The sequence below is a fragment of the Octopus bimaculoides genome, chromosome 5, assembly GCF_046866305.1.
Source record: "Octopus bimaculoides isolate indiv1 chromosome 5, ASM4686630v1, whole genome shotgun sequence".
Classification (NCBI taxonomy): Eukaryota; Metazoa; Mollusca; class Cephalopoda; order Octopoda; family Octopodidae; genus Octopus; species Octopus bimaculoides.
Window position 1 is genome coordinate 65,995,259 of NC_142932.1, and position 14,928 is coordinate 66,010,186.

Sequence of the window (14,928 nt, forward strand, 5' to 3'; positions counted from 1 at the left end):
TTCCACACCTGAAACTTCTCCTCTAGTTCTGATAGTGACACAGCAATTAGTGCAAGGTCATCAGCATAGAGGAGCTCCCAGGGGCATCCTGTCTTGAATTCCTCTGTTATCACCTGGAGGACTATGATAAATAGGAGGGGGCTGAGAACAAAACCTTGGTGGACCCCTACCTCCACCCGGAATTCTTCACTGTACTCATTGCCAACCCTCACCTTACTAACAGCGTCTCTGTACATGGCTCGCACAGCTCTCACTAACCATTCTTCTATCCCTAGTTTCCTCATTGATCACCAGATGAGGGATCAAGGGGCCCTGTTGAAGGCTTTCTCCATGTCAACGAAAGCCAGGTACAGAGGTTTATCCTTGGCTAGGTATTTCTCCTGAAGCTGTCTTACCAGAAATATAGCATCAGTGGTGCTTTTCCCAGGCACGAACCCAAACTGTATCTCATCGAAACTGACTCGCTCCCTAATTAGTTGGGCTATGACCCTCTCCGTGACTTTCATTACCTGATCTAAAAGCTTGATATCTCTGTGATTATTTGTATCTAAAGTGTCACCTTTACCTTTGTAGCAGTTGACTATGGTGTTGCTACACCAGTCATTGGGTATGACTCCTTCGTGTATCACCTGGTTAACAATATGGGTGACTAGGCTATAGCCGACACTGCTAGATATTTTGAGCATCTCTGCAGTGCTTCCTGATGGGTCGGGGGCCTTCCCTGTCTTCATACTCTTAATTGCTTTATCTACCATGTTACTGTCAACTCGGATAGCTGGTCCCTCTGTTGGGTCGACATTCAGCAGACTCTCTTTTTCCCATTCATTCTCTTTATTGAGCAATCTTTCGTAGTGGCGTCTCCAAACCTTTTTCTTTGCGGCCTCGTTTAGTGCAAGCGTACCATCATCCATGCGAACACATTTCTCTCCCACGACATCACGATTCTCTCTCACACACTGTCTTGCAACACCAAATACCTCAAGTCTTTGGTCCTCATGGCGCAGAACATTGGCAAACTTTTTCTTATCTGCTTCCCCTCTGGCTAAATAAACCTGTCGCCTAGCTTCCCTTCTGGCAGTCTGATACAATATATATATATATATATATATATATATATATATCAGTGGCAGCTCCATCACTCGAGCTGTTCAGGCTTAGCCTTAGAATAAATTTAGTAAAAGTGAACATGTATTTGCAAGTTGATTTAATTTCTGCCAACACTGACTTCAAGTATGTAATTGCAGCCAATAACTCAGGTTCCTATTATTGAGCCTGGTCACAGTTCATTTACTTTTATTCAGCGTCTGGTGGTAATCAAAAAATATCATTTGTAGCAGACATCCTCTCGACATTTCACATGCACCTGACTCAGGCTCAGAAGTTACAGCCTGAGTTGTTATTTATAATCATAAGAATTAAAAGTAATTAAAATTCAATGTTTTCTTGAAACAATGAATTTCTATAGAGATTAGGATTTAAATTCCATTCTATGAAAAGCTTCCGTTCTACAATATTCTTAAAGGAACGAAAAATTATCCAGCAACTCAGGCTAATACAAACGAGCCTGGTATGTGTAAAAGACTAACTAGTATCTCTTGTCAAGAGTACAGGCGACAGTAAGATCGTTGATGTTGTGCACTCCCCTCTCTCGTATATTTATCGATTTGTTTCGTTTGAACTACGTTTGGAGAAGGGATATATATATATATATATATACATATATATATATATATATATATATAAATTGTAAATCCCAAAAATAACAACAAAACTACAAAGGATTCCGCGGTACACGTGTTTCAAGCTTTACATGTGTATAATATAATATGTGTATAATTTACAATGTAAAGCTATCCTCAGCCGCAAAATTATTTCTCTCCCAGGAAATTATACCACCTCGGCGTTGAAGTAGGAAGAAAGGTGTGATGTAAGAGGTGAAGATCCTTTCGGTATTCTGTATAGTACTATACCTCGTATAATTCTCCACCCAGACATAATCTCTCCGGTCCTCCGAAAACCTTCCATACCTTGCCACGATTCAGTGTGTAGTGCTAAGTTCCTCTAAATTTCAATTTACCTATATATATATAATCAGAAGTGACTCCAGGTCATCAGCGTCACTCAGGCTCATCACAGATTTCGCATAAGACATGTAATAAATGAAGGTAAGAGACGTAGGTTCATTTTAGCCCCACCAAAATGTTTATTAAATACAGGAAAATTAAGGAGATGAATGTTAATAGTTCAAGCTGGTCGCTCTGTACCGCCGTCAACCTATTTAAATATCAGCTGAAGAGGTCGCACAAGCGGTAGGAGGGGTGGATTCAGTTGTCCAATCACATTTCCAGCAGCAGCAACTGACTCGCAACTCTTCATCTTTTATTTTCCTGGAAGAACATTCTTACCTCTAATGTAAGCCACTTCACAACCATGTAAGCATGTTTACCTCCCCCCTCCTGTTCTTCCTATCATTTTTTCCCCTCTAATTTCTTTGAAATTTCTAATTGTTTTTGATTTAATTCTTCATCAATATTAACATTGTATTCGACGCATAAATAATATTAACACATCTGCAGTTAAATGGTTCATGTATCAAAGTCTAGGAGCAAGATATATATGTATATACCGTCGGTAGAACATAAATCCGATTTTAAAAAAAGCGCCGAACTAAATTCTTAACATTTAGTTTTGTTATGTTCTAGGTTCAAATTCTATAAAGTTCGACTTTGTCTTTCAATCCTTTGGGGTCGCTGAAATAAGGGCCTGGGTGTTCGCTGAAATCACTGCCAGGCTTGTACTGAAGTCGCTTTACGCAAACTGGTATCCTTGTGGCTTGTTCTAATATCATTGATGATGGTGGGCCATTTAATTTCACAATTTTATCATACAAGAAATAGATGTTAATATCGAACTGTGACCATTATTAGTTTGAGATTACGTCGATGGTTGTTAACTGCGAATGATGTTAATTACCTAGTATTTCACCTTAACGACTTGTCAGCAACACTGTTATGTAAGGATTAAAAAAGATATGAAGTTGATATATATTTATGAAATTTCATGATAGCCCCAGGTTATTCTTGATAAAGCATGTTTTTGATTAAAGACCTCCAACTATGACAATTTCGTTTTTATTGTATATTTAGGACTACATTGTCCGACGTGTTCTACTTTTTAAAATCCGGTGTAATGAGATTTTGCTGCTATTTCCAGCAACGAGGAATCTTTTACATAAAGGATTCCCCGTTGTCTAACGAAAGAGAAATCATCTTTAATGAAGGTGAATTGGTGCTGGCATTTATTTATTTCATTTAAATCCCTAAAAGGTCTAGAGGTTTCTTCCCGTGTAAAATCTTACATTTAATTTCTTCCGTGCTGCTAAATTACTTATTTAAATAATTACTGCTAATGTCCTGGGGCTAGTACCCTCACTGACTTCGCGTTTATATAACAAAACAAACATCATAATTAATGGTAATTAGACTTTAAATAGCCAGGCACTTAGAGGAGAGATATATAATTTTCTTCGTTTGTCACCTCTTTTTCCTGATTTGCAGCCTTAAATTCTTGTAACGGCTGATATTCCATTTATAAATGTTTTGGTTCTTCAACATTTCTGATGTCGGAAATAACTACCATACACCCACCCGTAATTTACAAGTATTTCCACTGTGTAGACAAAAATGTAGAATATATTACTATTGCCGTTAAGCTATCGCTGTTTTCGATAGGTACAGAGTAGTAGTAAATCAACCTATAAAGCCATACTTCTGGAAATTCCACACTTAAATGTTGCTATTCTGTCTCATTCCTTTGATATCGAACTTGTATTACGAATAGTAATGAAGTAGATAAGTAGAAATTACATTTAAAAAAATTGTGAAAAACCAAAGGTTTTCAGCTGTATTTTAATGAGAAAACAACAGAATCTACCTTTATGTAAATATTGGGTTTTGTCCTTTCGATTTACTGTTTTTGTTATGAATGTAAAAATTAACCAGACACAATACTGTGTACGACGAATAATTTCTTGATTGATATTGCAGTCTTTGAACAAATATATGAAATCTCGTATTGAAGACTCGTCTGAAATCAACATCTGCCATAAAATAATTTTCTTTTTAAATACTAAAAGAACACTTTGGGCAATCACATCATGTCACCGCTTTTGGCTTAAAGTACATTTGTTTGTTGTCAACATGTACTTATTCTTGTTTGATTTCATTAACTTAGCCTCTTAAAATTAAAATCTGAAACTAAGTTGTAATTACTCACCACGTGGTTGTGAGTTCAAACCTAAATACAGCCATGTTTTGGCTCTGAACACATTTCCTTAGTGTACAGTTGGATGGGTAGCAACTGCCTCGCATGCATGGGGTAAAATGGGTTACATTGGAGGGTTGTTCTTTAATCCTTGGTCAGTCCAACAAGGATGCAGTATTGATCAAGACAATCTAAACGTGATTTTCCCTTTTAATCATTGTTTAATATTACATGCATGGTTCAATGCCTTTCATATTCTTTCTTAAGATAGTGTTATTCAAAGGAAATTTTGCTGTTTTTTTTTTATTTTATTTTTTAGCTGGTTGACCTACTCCATAGAGGCTTTCCTTGTTGAGATATAAAGATAATGTGTCCTGTCTATGTAGTTGATAAGCTGGCTTAAGTTTAACAGTCACTTGGCATGTGTTCAGCTAATGCTCAACCAGATGATTCAAGGAACTCCTCATGCTTTGTGTTTCATCCTGATGGTTTAGTGTATTTTACTAGATGCCCTTCCTAACACCAACCACTTTATAGTGTACTGAGTACCTTTATTTCATGGCACCAACACTAGATATGTAGCTATGTACTTGACAAGACTAAAGGGAACTAACAACATCTTGTCCTTGCTCACTCACTAGTCTCTTTAAAGAGTGAGAAACATTAGTTATAGAAGCATAAATGATAGTGATGAGAGAGATATGATAGATGTGTAATGAGAGTACTCAGTATTCTGAGATAAATATGTATGTTCAAGTGAATATAAATGAGATGTCAGGAAGGTGGCAGAGATGTGTGTGACTCAGGCTATGCGGGGGAAAATAGGCAAGAGTATGATGGCAGAATGACGGAGAAGTAATGGGTATTACAAGAGGAAAGGGCGAGAAGGGGGTTTTGTGTAGCTATCTATATATAGGCTTGAAGATAGGGCCGAATGATGAAAATGGTGGCAGGAGAATGGAGAATAGGCAGGTCTTGTGTTAGTGAATGTTATAAAGAAGTGTCGGGGACAAGGTTGGAGTAAGTGAAGTGGCTTCCTTAAATATATTGATAATAATGTCTGGTGAACAGAAAAGATCCATTGCTACTGGTTATATTAGCAATGTTGAGTACAATAGAATTGCCTTGAGTTGAGAAGCATCTAAAGAGTACTGATGTATGTAGTACAGATATGCATAGTAGCCATGAAAATGATGAGGTTTGAGACAAATAATGGCAATGTGTGAGATTGAGTAAGACAGTGACATTAGATATAGATATCATTAGGTATAATTATCAGTAGTTTTGGAGATGGCAACTCCAACTATCAGTGTATGAGTGTGAAAACCAGTAAAGTCAACTTTATTATCTAATCACTCTTTCACTTATTTTCTCATATATTTAATTGTAATTGTATCTATGAGCAATTGATAATCATTGTTTGGGGATAGACTTCTAAAATAGAGTACTTGAATGAATACTGTCAATTTTACTTTATCTCTACGTTCTTGTGTCAGATTTAGTAAAATTATTTTAAATGAATACATGCCTACCCTTAGAAATGAAATAACACTAGAACTATGGTCTAACACAAAACACAATCAGCTGGTTTTCCAGAATTCAACATAAAGATAAATATAAATTCTTACTGATAGATATTGAAAACTACTATACCTTTATAAATCCTACTGTTAAATAGTGCTCTTTTATTTGCTAGAAACTATACTAATATTAATATGAAAGAAATAAATGTTATACTTACTGCTTGTAGATCTATTATTGAATCTGATAAATAATGGGCCAGAAAAGACACACCCCAATTGTTTTGATATTGCAATGGGCACGCCAGACTCAGCCCAAGTAACTGACCTTGTGGGAATTTACCTTCTATCAAACTTACATGAAGAATTCCCAGAAATTGGGGGTGGATTGTATAGAGATGATGCTCTTTTCATAGTAAAAAATATTTCTAATAGACATCTTGAATTAATTAAAAAGTGCTTATATAAATTCTTTAAAAGATTTGACCTTTCCATTACTATTGAGAGAGAAAACAACTCTATAAATTTTCTCGATGCCAATTGTAATTTAGCAACTGGTCTACATTAACATTTAAAAAAACCTTACTCTAACTTAAAATACATACATTTTCCAAAGCAATCACCCAAGATCGATAAGAAAAAGCACTTATTTATAATATTATTAAAAGAATATCATATCTATCTTCTAATGAGGATATATTTAATAAAAATATGAGCCAATATAATATTACTTTACTTAAAGCTGGATATAAAGAGAAAATAAATATTGTATACCAAATAGTAACAATAACAACACAACCAAATATAAATTAAATATAAAAACTGAGAATTTACACAATCCGACTAAGAAAAAACTATAAATAATAAGGATAAATCTACAAACCATAATTATAATAAAAAACAAATATAAACATGTAATAAATAATAGAAATAATATTATATAACTGTAACCAATACTAAAAATGCTAAGCATAATAATAAAGATACTACACCAGATAATAAAAATGAGTTAAATAATAGTAAAATAATTTATAATTTTAATGAATACTATAGTCAACCAAAAATCCTATAATAAATAACACAGATAAATCTAATAAAGTCTAACTAATAATCCCTTTTGCTACACAAATTAAAAACAATTTAGTAAAATCTATTTTTATGATTGTTAATAAAGATTTTAATACTAATAACAGATATTATGAAATAATTAATAATAAAACTATTAATATTGGATATAATTTAAGCCATAACTTAGCTACTGTTATATCTTCTATAAACAATAAGAAACTAGACAAAGTCTACTTAAATAGAAACACCTATAATAATTACCTTTACTCCCCTGTACTCAATACGCATCCTATTAATTTGAATAACCCTGATAATAATACATCTCCTAACAACATAATCTTACATAATAACACTATATTAACAAATAACATTCCCCTATCAAATACACATATACATTTAGAAATAAACATAGATCCAACTCAACTGGATTAAGCAAATTCATCTGGGAGCTAAAGGATAGCAATATAAATTTTAATATTAAATGGGATATAATAGCTTCAGCACCCTCTTATAAAGCTAATAATAAAAAATGCTTTCTTTGTTTAAATGAGAAATTTTTCATTTTTTCAGTGAAATACCCTCTACTTAACCTAAGAGACAAAAGAAATATTTCTTGTTTATACATGGGAAAATATGTATTTTCCAAGTATACATAAATAGATAAGAGTTTAATTACCTCTCTCACCACTATAGTTACATTTACCCATAACCTTTTATTTACTACATCGTTGATAGATTAAGCTACTTATTAATAGTGCCCATATAGTATTCTATTATCAATACCATACTTTGATATTTTAACTATAGATTTAGATTTATTTTCTAAAAATAATCCTTCTTTTCAATTTACTTTGAAAAATACTTTTATACCTAAATTGAAACATTATATCTCTCATTATATCTCTTCCCATTTTCTTTTAATATATTTTAACCTAATTTCCTACATTTAATGTTGCTAATTTGTATTCCCCCATTAAATATAATTAATACTAATTTGCACACTTTTTTCTCTCTCTCCTAGATTTACTATTAATATTTACTTTCTCCCCCTCCTATGTATTACGTTACCTTACTATTCTTTACCCAACTATTTTATTTATTAAACTAATATATATATAGATATATTTATTTTTCAAACCTTTATATAAAAACATTTTCTTATGTATAATTATTTTTTTCTTTATATTTTCTATAATTCATAAGATAAATTAACTATCGATATTTACCTCCCTTTAACCACTATTTTTTTGCATACTTAAGCATTTTATCCCCTAAACTAAAAAGCTATAACATTTTTTCTTTGGTATAAGAGATTTTTCCTTGCTCTCATGTTTTATACACATAACATTAACTCCATTCTTTTATCTTGTTTCTTTATTTATTATATTTTACATTACCGTTAACGATCCCCCAAATGAATGAAATGCTACTTATTTTTAAAACATGACCAATAGACTCTCTTTAACTTATTTGATTAATACAAAATAGATTTAGGGGTGTCATTTTTTCTTACCAAAATAAGTACATACAATAAATACATTTTTATTTATTTATTTACTCTTGTATTTTTATTGAACTCTATTTGAACATAAATAAATTTTTAGAGCTAAATAGTAAAATATAACTTAAACAATTACATATACAATTTTTCTGCATGTCATTTCTGTAGATATTTACATGCATTTACTATGTGTGAATGTATAAATATATATAAGTGCATATGCAAGATGCGATAATTTACGTGTCCATTTATTTTTGTATATTTGTATGTATGTATAAATATTTGAATGCATGTATATTTATGTATGCATTCAAATATATATGAATATATCTATAACTCGATGCATATCGTATTTTTACACCCTTCTTACTTACTTTTTATAAACATATTTACCCCAATATTAATACAATACTTAAATACAGTTAATTACCATAAATTATTTATCTTTATACTTTTTAATGATTACCCAGAGTATATCATATATATTGTATATTTATTTTCTTTCTCCATATATACCCTTTTCCCTGCTTTATAAGGTCTATACCAAATTTATCCATAAAACAATACTCAGCTGGAATGTTCCAAACACTTAATACATAAAAATGTAATGATATATCTTTTTTTCTACCTCCGAGATTCTACTTTATATTGATTTAATTATTACAATTAAAATTTTTAAAATCTGAATCGAAACAGATGTTGGGATTATGTCTATTTTTGCAATTAATAAATATAATTATTAATTGATTAATCTCTATTTTCTTATATTTCTTATACATATATTTTATCTGTATGTATGGGTGTGTGTGTCAGATATTCATTCCTGTAGTATGACAGAACCTACAAACATAAAACAACTTTTCCAGAACTCATTTAATGTCCACTGTTGCCAACTTCCATGAGGCAGGGTGAATTTGTAGAGGTGAATTTTCTCTGGCTATATACCCCTCCTCTCCATAACCTCCACATCTCCAAGTAAGATAATATTTCCCCATGAGCATATATATACATATATATATTCTGTTCCTTGTTTCAGTCATTTGACTGTGGCCATGCTGTAGCACCGCTTTAGTCGCCAAAGTCGACTCCAGGACTTATCCTTTGTAAGCCAAGGACTTTGATAATATATATATTTATATATCTTATATATATTTACATATATATATATAATATAAATATATTACATACATTATATATTTGTATTTTTATATATTATATATATGTATTTATATATATTATATATATGTATATATATTATATGACCACAGCCATCTAACTGAAACAAATAAAAGAGCAAGAGTAGTATATATATGTTATATGTAATATAAATGTCTTAGAACAACCAGTCACTCATCTGGGAAGGCCTTGAAATCAATGTTACCAACTGGGGACTATATGTGTCGCAGTGATAATAAAAAGACTCAAAGGAGGTCTGCAACGAAATAATTTTACTCAACACGTTGCAAGTGGATCAGTGGAGGCAAAGATGAGTCTCATTTACTTGACAATTTATGCACCACATTGCAGAAATCACAATGTAACTATATCTGAAAGGATAGTCTTACACTGTTGTACCATTGAATTACAAATAATGCTCATCTGTTATGTTCGGGTGACCCTATAGCTTTCAATAGTACAACTGTATTCGTCTTTGCTTAGGAAAAATGACTAAATTGTGGGTGCGAAGTCCCCATGAAGGGGTCTTTGTAACTTCTAAGAAGAAAAAATTTTAGAAATATTACTTTATTTGTGTGTAATATGTATAGTTAAAATGTCATCAACATCAAAAATATATGAATTTTCATGGGGATTATGGCCATTATGCATAGAATATAATTTCCAAATTTCTTAAATATCCATTCAATACTTTTGACGTACTTTTGGATAAGAAAACAAATGACTAATGTGTGTGTTTGTGTGCATATATATGTGTGTGTGTATGGCTGTATATATGTATAGATATCTATGCATTTATATATGTGTACATATTAGATGTACGCACATATATATATATATATATACATCTACACATATGTATACATATACATGTATGCATATAAATCTATATCTATACATATATGTGTACATATACATGTATATGTATACGTATACATCTCTCTCTCTCTCTCTTTCTCTCTCTCTCTCTCTCTCTCTCTCACTCTCTCTCTCTCTCTCTATACACACACACACACACACACACCATTAAAGTGAAAGTATCTGTCATTACAGTATCGGAATGTGATTGTTTCGTTGAATGAATTCCTGTGACCTCCTAATATGCTACAAATCCATTTTGGGGGTACAAAATAAAGGTTGGATTAGGTGGAAGCCTCGGAAATTTCACCCCCACCACAATTATTTATGGGATTTCCCACTTAAATTCTCTGCAACCCATTTTCAGCCGAACGTTTCCCAATTTCAACGGATTTCACTAAAATATCACATCAGTGTTACTTAGTTTAGTTTCAAAGAAAGCGCTTCATCAGTTTAATAATCCTAACTTAACGCCAGGCTATACTACTAGTTATATATATATATATATATAAGTTATATATATATATATATATATATATATATATATGGGAGAATATACAAATAATAACAACAGACGAGGACAGGTGGTGTAAATAACAAAAGTATATATTAGTATGACGCTCGGGAATACGGAAAGTCTTTGACGTTTCGAGCTACGCTCTTCAACAGAAAGAATACGGAGACAAGGAGAAAAACACGGAGAAAAAAAATTGAATAGTGTTCAGTCAACGGTCAATCATAATAATGGCCGATCATAACAATGACTGACCGGAAGTTAGAAATTCTTATTTCAGGAGAGCTAAGAAAGGGGGAGATATATATATATATATATATATATAATTATATATATATATATATTTCATTTCATTTCAAAGTTTCAGCTCAGAGCTGCGGCCATGCTGATGCACCACCATGTTGCTACACTGTTATTACAGGGAGCCTCTTACAATATGTGGCACTTGGTGAAGAATGGAGTTTGATTTAGCAACTCTCATTTGCACCTCCTGCCGCGAGGTAGGTTCATCTGGGACTCTCGATAGGAAGAGGTCCAGCTTTGATTTAAAAACTCCTACATCTACTTTGTGCAGATTCCTCAGGCTCTTTGGGAGAATATTAAAAAGCTGTGGGCCCCTGAATCCCAAGCTGTTGCAGTAACTGGTCCTGAAGCGCGATGGCATTGCTGGGATCTTTGGCACTATGCAGTGCCGTCCCGTTCTGGCATTGGTGTAGCTTTCAATGCCAAAATTTGGCACAATTCCTTCCAGGATCTTCCGGATGTATATTACTGCATACCTCTCCCGCCTTCTCTCCAGGGAGTAGAGTCTTAGCTATTTCAGCCTTTCCCAGTAGCTGAGCAGTTGCAAAGAGACAATCTTCTTTGTGAATCTCCTCTGGATTGCTTCAAGGTCTGCTGTTAATTTCAGACTGGTGGGTGACCACAGCTGTGAGCAGTAATCCAGGCGGCTGAGGACGAATGTCCTCCAGAGGACATTCGATTTAAGGAGGATTGCTGGGAAACCATCAGGGCCAGCAGTTGAGTTTGTGTCCACTTCATGTATAGCTAGTAGTACATCTTCTTCGCTAATGTTGATGTATTCCATCGTAACTGCCTCACTGGTTATAGGGGAGGTAGCAAAGAAGTCCACTGGTTTGTTCACTTGTCTGTGCTCCAATGGAGTGGTGAAGACACTTTTGAATTGCTCATTCAGTACCTCACTGATCCTAGTTGGAATGTCTGTGAGGGAGCCATCCTTTTCGAAGAGGGGTCCAATCTTGCAGCGTACTGAGGCTGTTTCTTTTGCGTAATGAAAGAAGGCCTTTGGGTTTGACTTAATGTTTTTTATAACCCAGGCTTCTTTGTCTGCTCTCTCCTTCACATAGGATTGTTGCAGCCTTTTTTCGATCTCCATCAGTGTCGTTTTTAGGCGGGACCTTTGGCCATTCTTGGGATGCTGGTTGAGTCGATTTGCAACTTTTGTCCGTCGTCTCATGAGGATCTTCCTCTCCCTTGGAATCTTGTTCCTATTTGTTTTGGCCTTGTGCTCTGGGACATATTTCTGGCTTATGGCTTGCACAATAGACATGAAACATTCTAGTTTCATGTCAATGTCTGGTGTGGAGAGACATTTTGGCCAATCCTCTCTGAGGATCTCTTTCTGAATCGATTTCCAGTCCGCTTTGTGGAAGTTCAGATCGGAGAGATTTTGGGTGCTTCCTTTAGGCTGTATGTCTCTGGTTTCTTTTGGCCCAAACATAGACAGCTCTATTATGTTGTGATCCGAAACTAATGTCGGCGTCACTTTCACATCATGAATGATGTCCGTATTGTTCGTGAAGCAGAGATCTAGAATGTTATTCGCTCTAGTTGGTCTGAGAACAGTTTGCTCCATGAATAGGGCATTGGTGAGGTTGAGCAGGCATTCCACCTGTGCTTGCTTGCGATAAGTCATTCCTGAGAGTATGAGACCTTCGGGCCATTTGACATTGGGGAAGTTGAAATCACCCATAAGAAATATGGTCACATGGTGTTCCAGTTTCATGAGGATTTCTTTAATTCTAGTGAGGCAAATTTGAAGATTGCCTATGTGGTTTGGAGCATCCGGTGGGCAATATGCATTGCATATGACTATATTATGTTGTCTTATGTATACAACTAGGGTGTCGCATACCGAATTTGAGTATGACAGTAAGACCTGGGGTGTGAGGTCGTCACGGATGTATACAGCAACTCTACCATGGCTCCTTTCCCTTCTGTCTGTTCGCAGTATGACATATTTTGGTACGTGTACTTCTGCATCCTCTATATCAGGGCTGAAGTGAGTTTCCACGAGTGCTATGCATAGGGCTTGATTGCATGCAGCAAGGTCTCTCAGGAAAGAAATTTTGCTTTTATTATTATTATGCAACAGGCCCCCAATATTTAGTAAAAATATTGGCGTGATGCCTGTGCAGGCGTTAGGGGAGGCCATCCCATGTCTGTTGGCTGTGGTGGTGTTGCGCAGTGGGGGGCAAGGTTCCTCGTCTGTGCTTGGCGTAGCCACGTCAGCTGCTGCATAATCTTTTGCGCCATGCACAAAAAAGACTCTTGCTCAGCTGCTGTGTTGCGTAAGATTTCTGAAGAGCGCACGTCCTTGAATTTTCTCCTTGGGGACATCTGTCGTCTTTCCTCAGGGAAGTTTTTATCCTTTAAACCTTTGTAGTTTTGGCGGGGTGTCGGGTGGGCAAACCGGCAGTTTTTGCCGTCTTCCCCATGCCAACATTTGCCTTGCAGGTAAAATTTGCAAGTTTTTGGGTGCCTTCCAAATTTCTTCTTTCCTTTGGTGACTTGGATGGCATTGGATCCACCTTGCGATTTTCTACTTTTTGTTCTTCCTTTTCTTGTGGGTACTATTTTCCACTGGTTATCTATTGGGGTGAGGGCTCCTTTCCTTTGTAGGACCACTGGCACAGAGGGGCTTCTATTTGCTGCTTCCTTGGCTCCACTATCCTTTTCTGCCTGGTTGTTCATAGGAGTGGGTGATCCTTTCTTTTGAGGAGCCACTGGGTCAGAGAGACTTCCGGGTGTTTTTTCCTTTTCCTTTTCCTCCTCTCCGATTATAACATCTAGGGTGTCCATGTGTGGTCTGATGAGTGCATACGAGCGGAGGAATTCATTCTTCTTCCGCTCTATCTGTTCAGTGGTTCTGTGAAAGCCATTATTCTTCAGTGCAGCAGTGATGATGTTGTTTGGGGCATCGCCATTAGCAATCATCCATGCTCGCAACAGAAGATCTAACTCTTTCTTTTCCCACTTTGGTGCCATCTTCGTTTTTTAAGCCCAGAAGGGGAGTAGAGGATAGAGAGGAAGTGAAAGATAGCAGGAGGTAGAAAGGAAGAAACACAGAGGGGGGGGAATAGGAAAAGAGAGAGTGAGATATGAAGGAAAGAGAGAGTGAGATATGAAGGAAAAAGAGAGGGTGGTAGGAGGAAGAGAGGGAGTGTGGGGTGTTAGAGAGACTGAGGGAGGTAGAGGAGGGGGAGAGAAAGAGAGACAGAGTGAAGGAGAGGAGGGGAGGAGAAAGAGAGACAGCGGATGGGAGGAGAAAGAGAGACAGAGGATGGGAGGAGAAAGAGAAAGAGGATGGGGGGAGAAAGAGAGACAGAGGATGGGAGGAGAAAGAGAGACAGAGGGAGGGAGAGGATGGGAAGAGAAAGAGGAAGAAACAAGAAAGGATAAAGGATGTGAGAGGAAGGGAGACACGTACTGAGAAGAGGGGGAAATGAAAAGTGTATGAGGGAGAGGTTGAAGTGACAGAAGGAGAGGAAGGCGTTGTGAGATGCAATGGAAAGGGAAGAGAACTGAGAAAAGATGAAGATATGAAAGCGAAGGAGAGAGATGAGAAAAAGGAGTGAGATATGGAAAGAAGAGGAAGATATGAAAGCGAGGGAGGGAGATGAGAAAAAGAGTAAGATATGGAAGACAGAGAGGGAGAGAGATAGGCGTAAAGAGATAAAGGGAGAGAGAGAGGAAGCGGTACTTATGAAAAAGAGTGGGAGGAGGTA

At 35.5% G+C, this 14,928-nt stretch overlaps 1 protein-coding gene across 1 annotated transcript in view; it reads left to right on the plus strand.

Annotated features, from left to right (window-relative positions):
• The first annotated feature begins 2,338 nt into the window (after nt 1-2,338).
• Nucleotides 2,339-14,928, plus strand: part of LOC106883591 (vesicle-associated membrane protein 8) — a 36,271-nt gene continuing 23,681 nt past the window's right edge. The window contains exon 1 of the mRNA XM_089352356.1: nt 2,339-2,412. Within this exon, the coding sequence (XP_089208482.1) occupies nt 2,411-2,412 (2 nt within the window). The 5' untranslated portion in view covers nt 2,339-2,410. The remainder of the gene's footprint in view (nt 2,413-14,928) is intronic.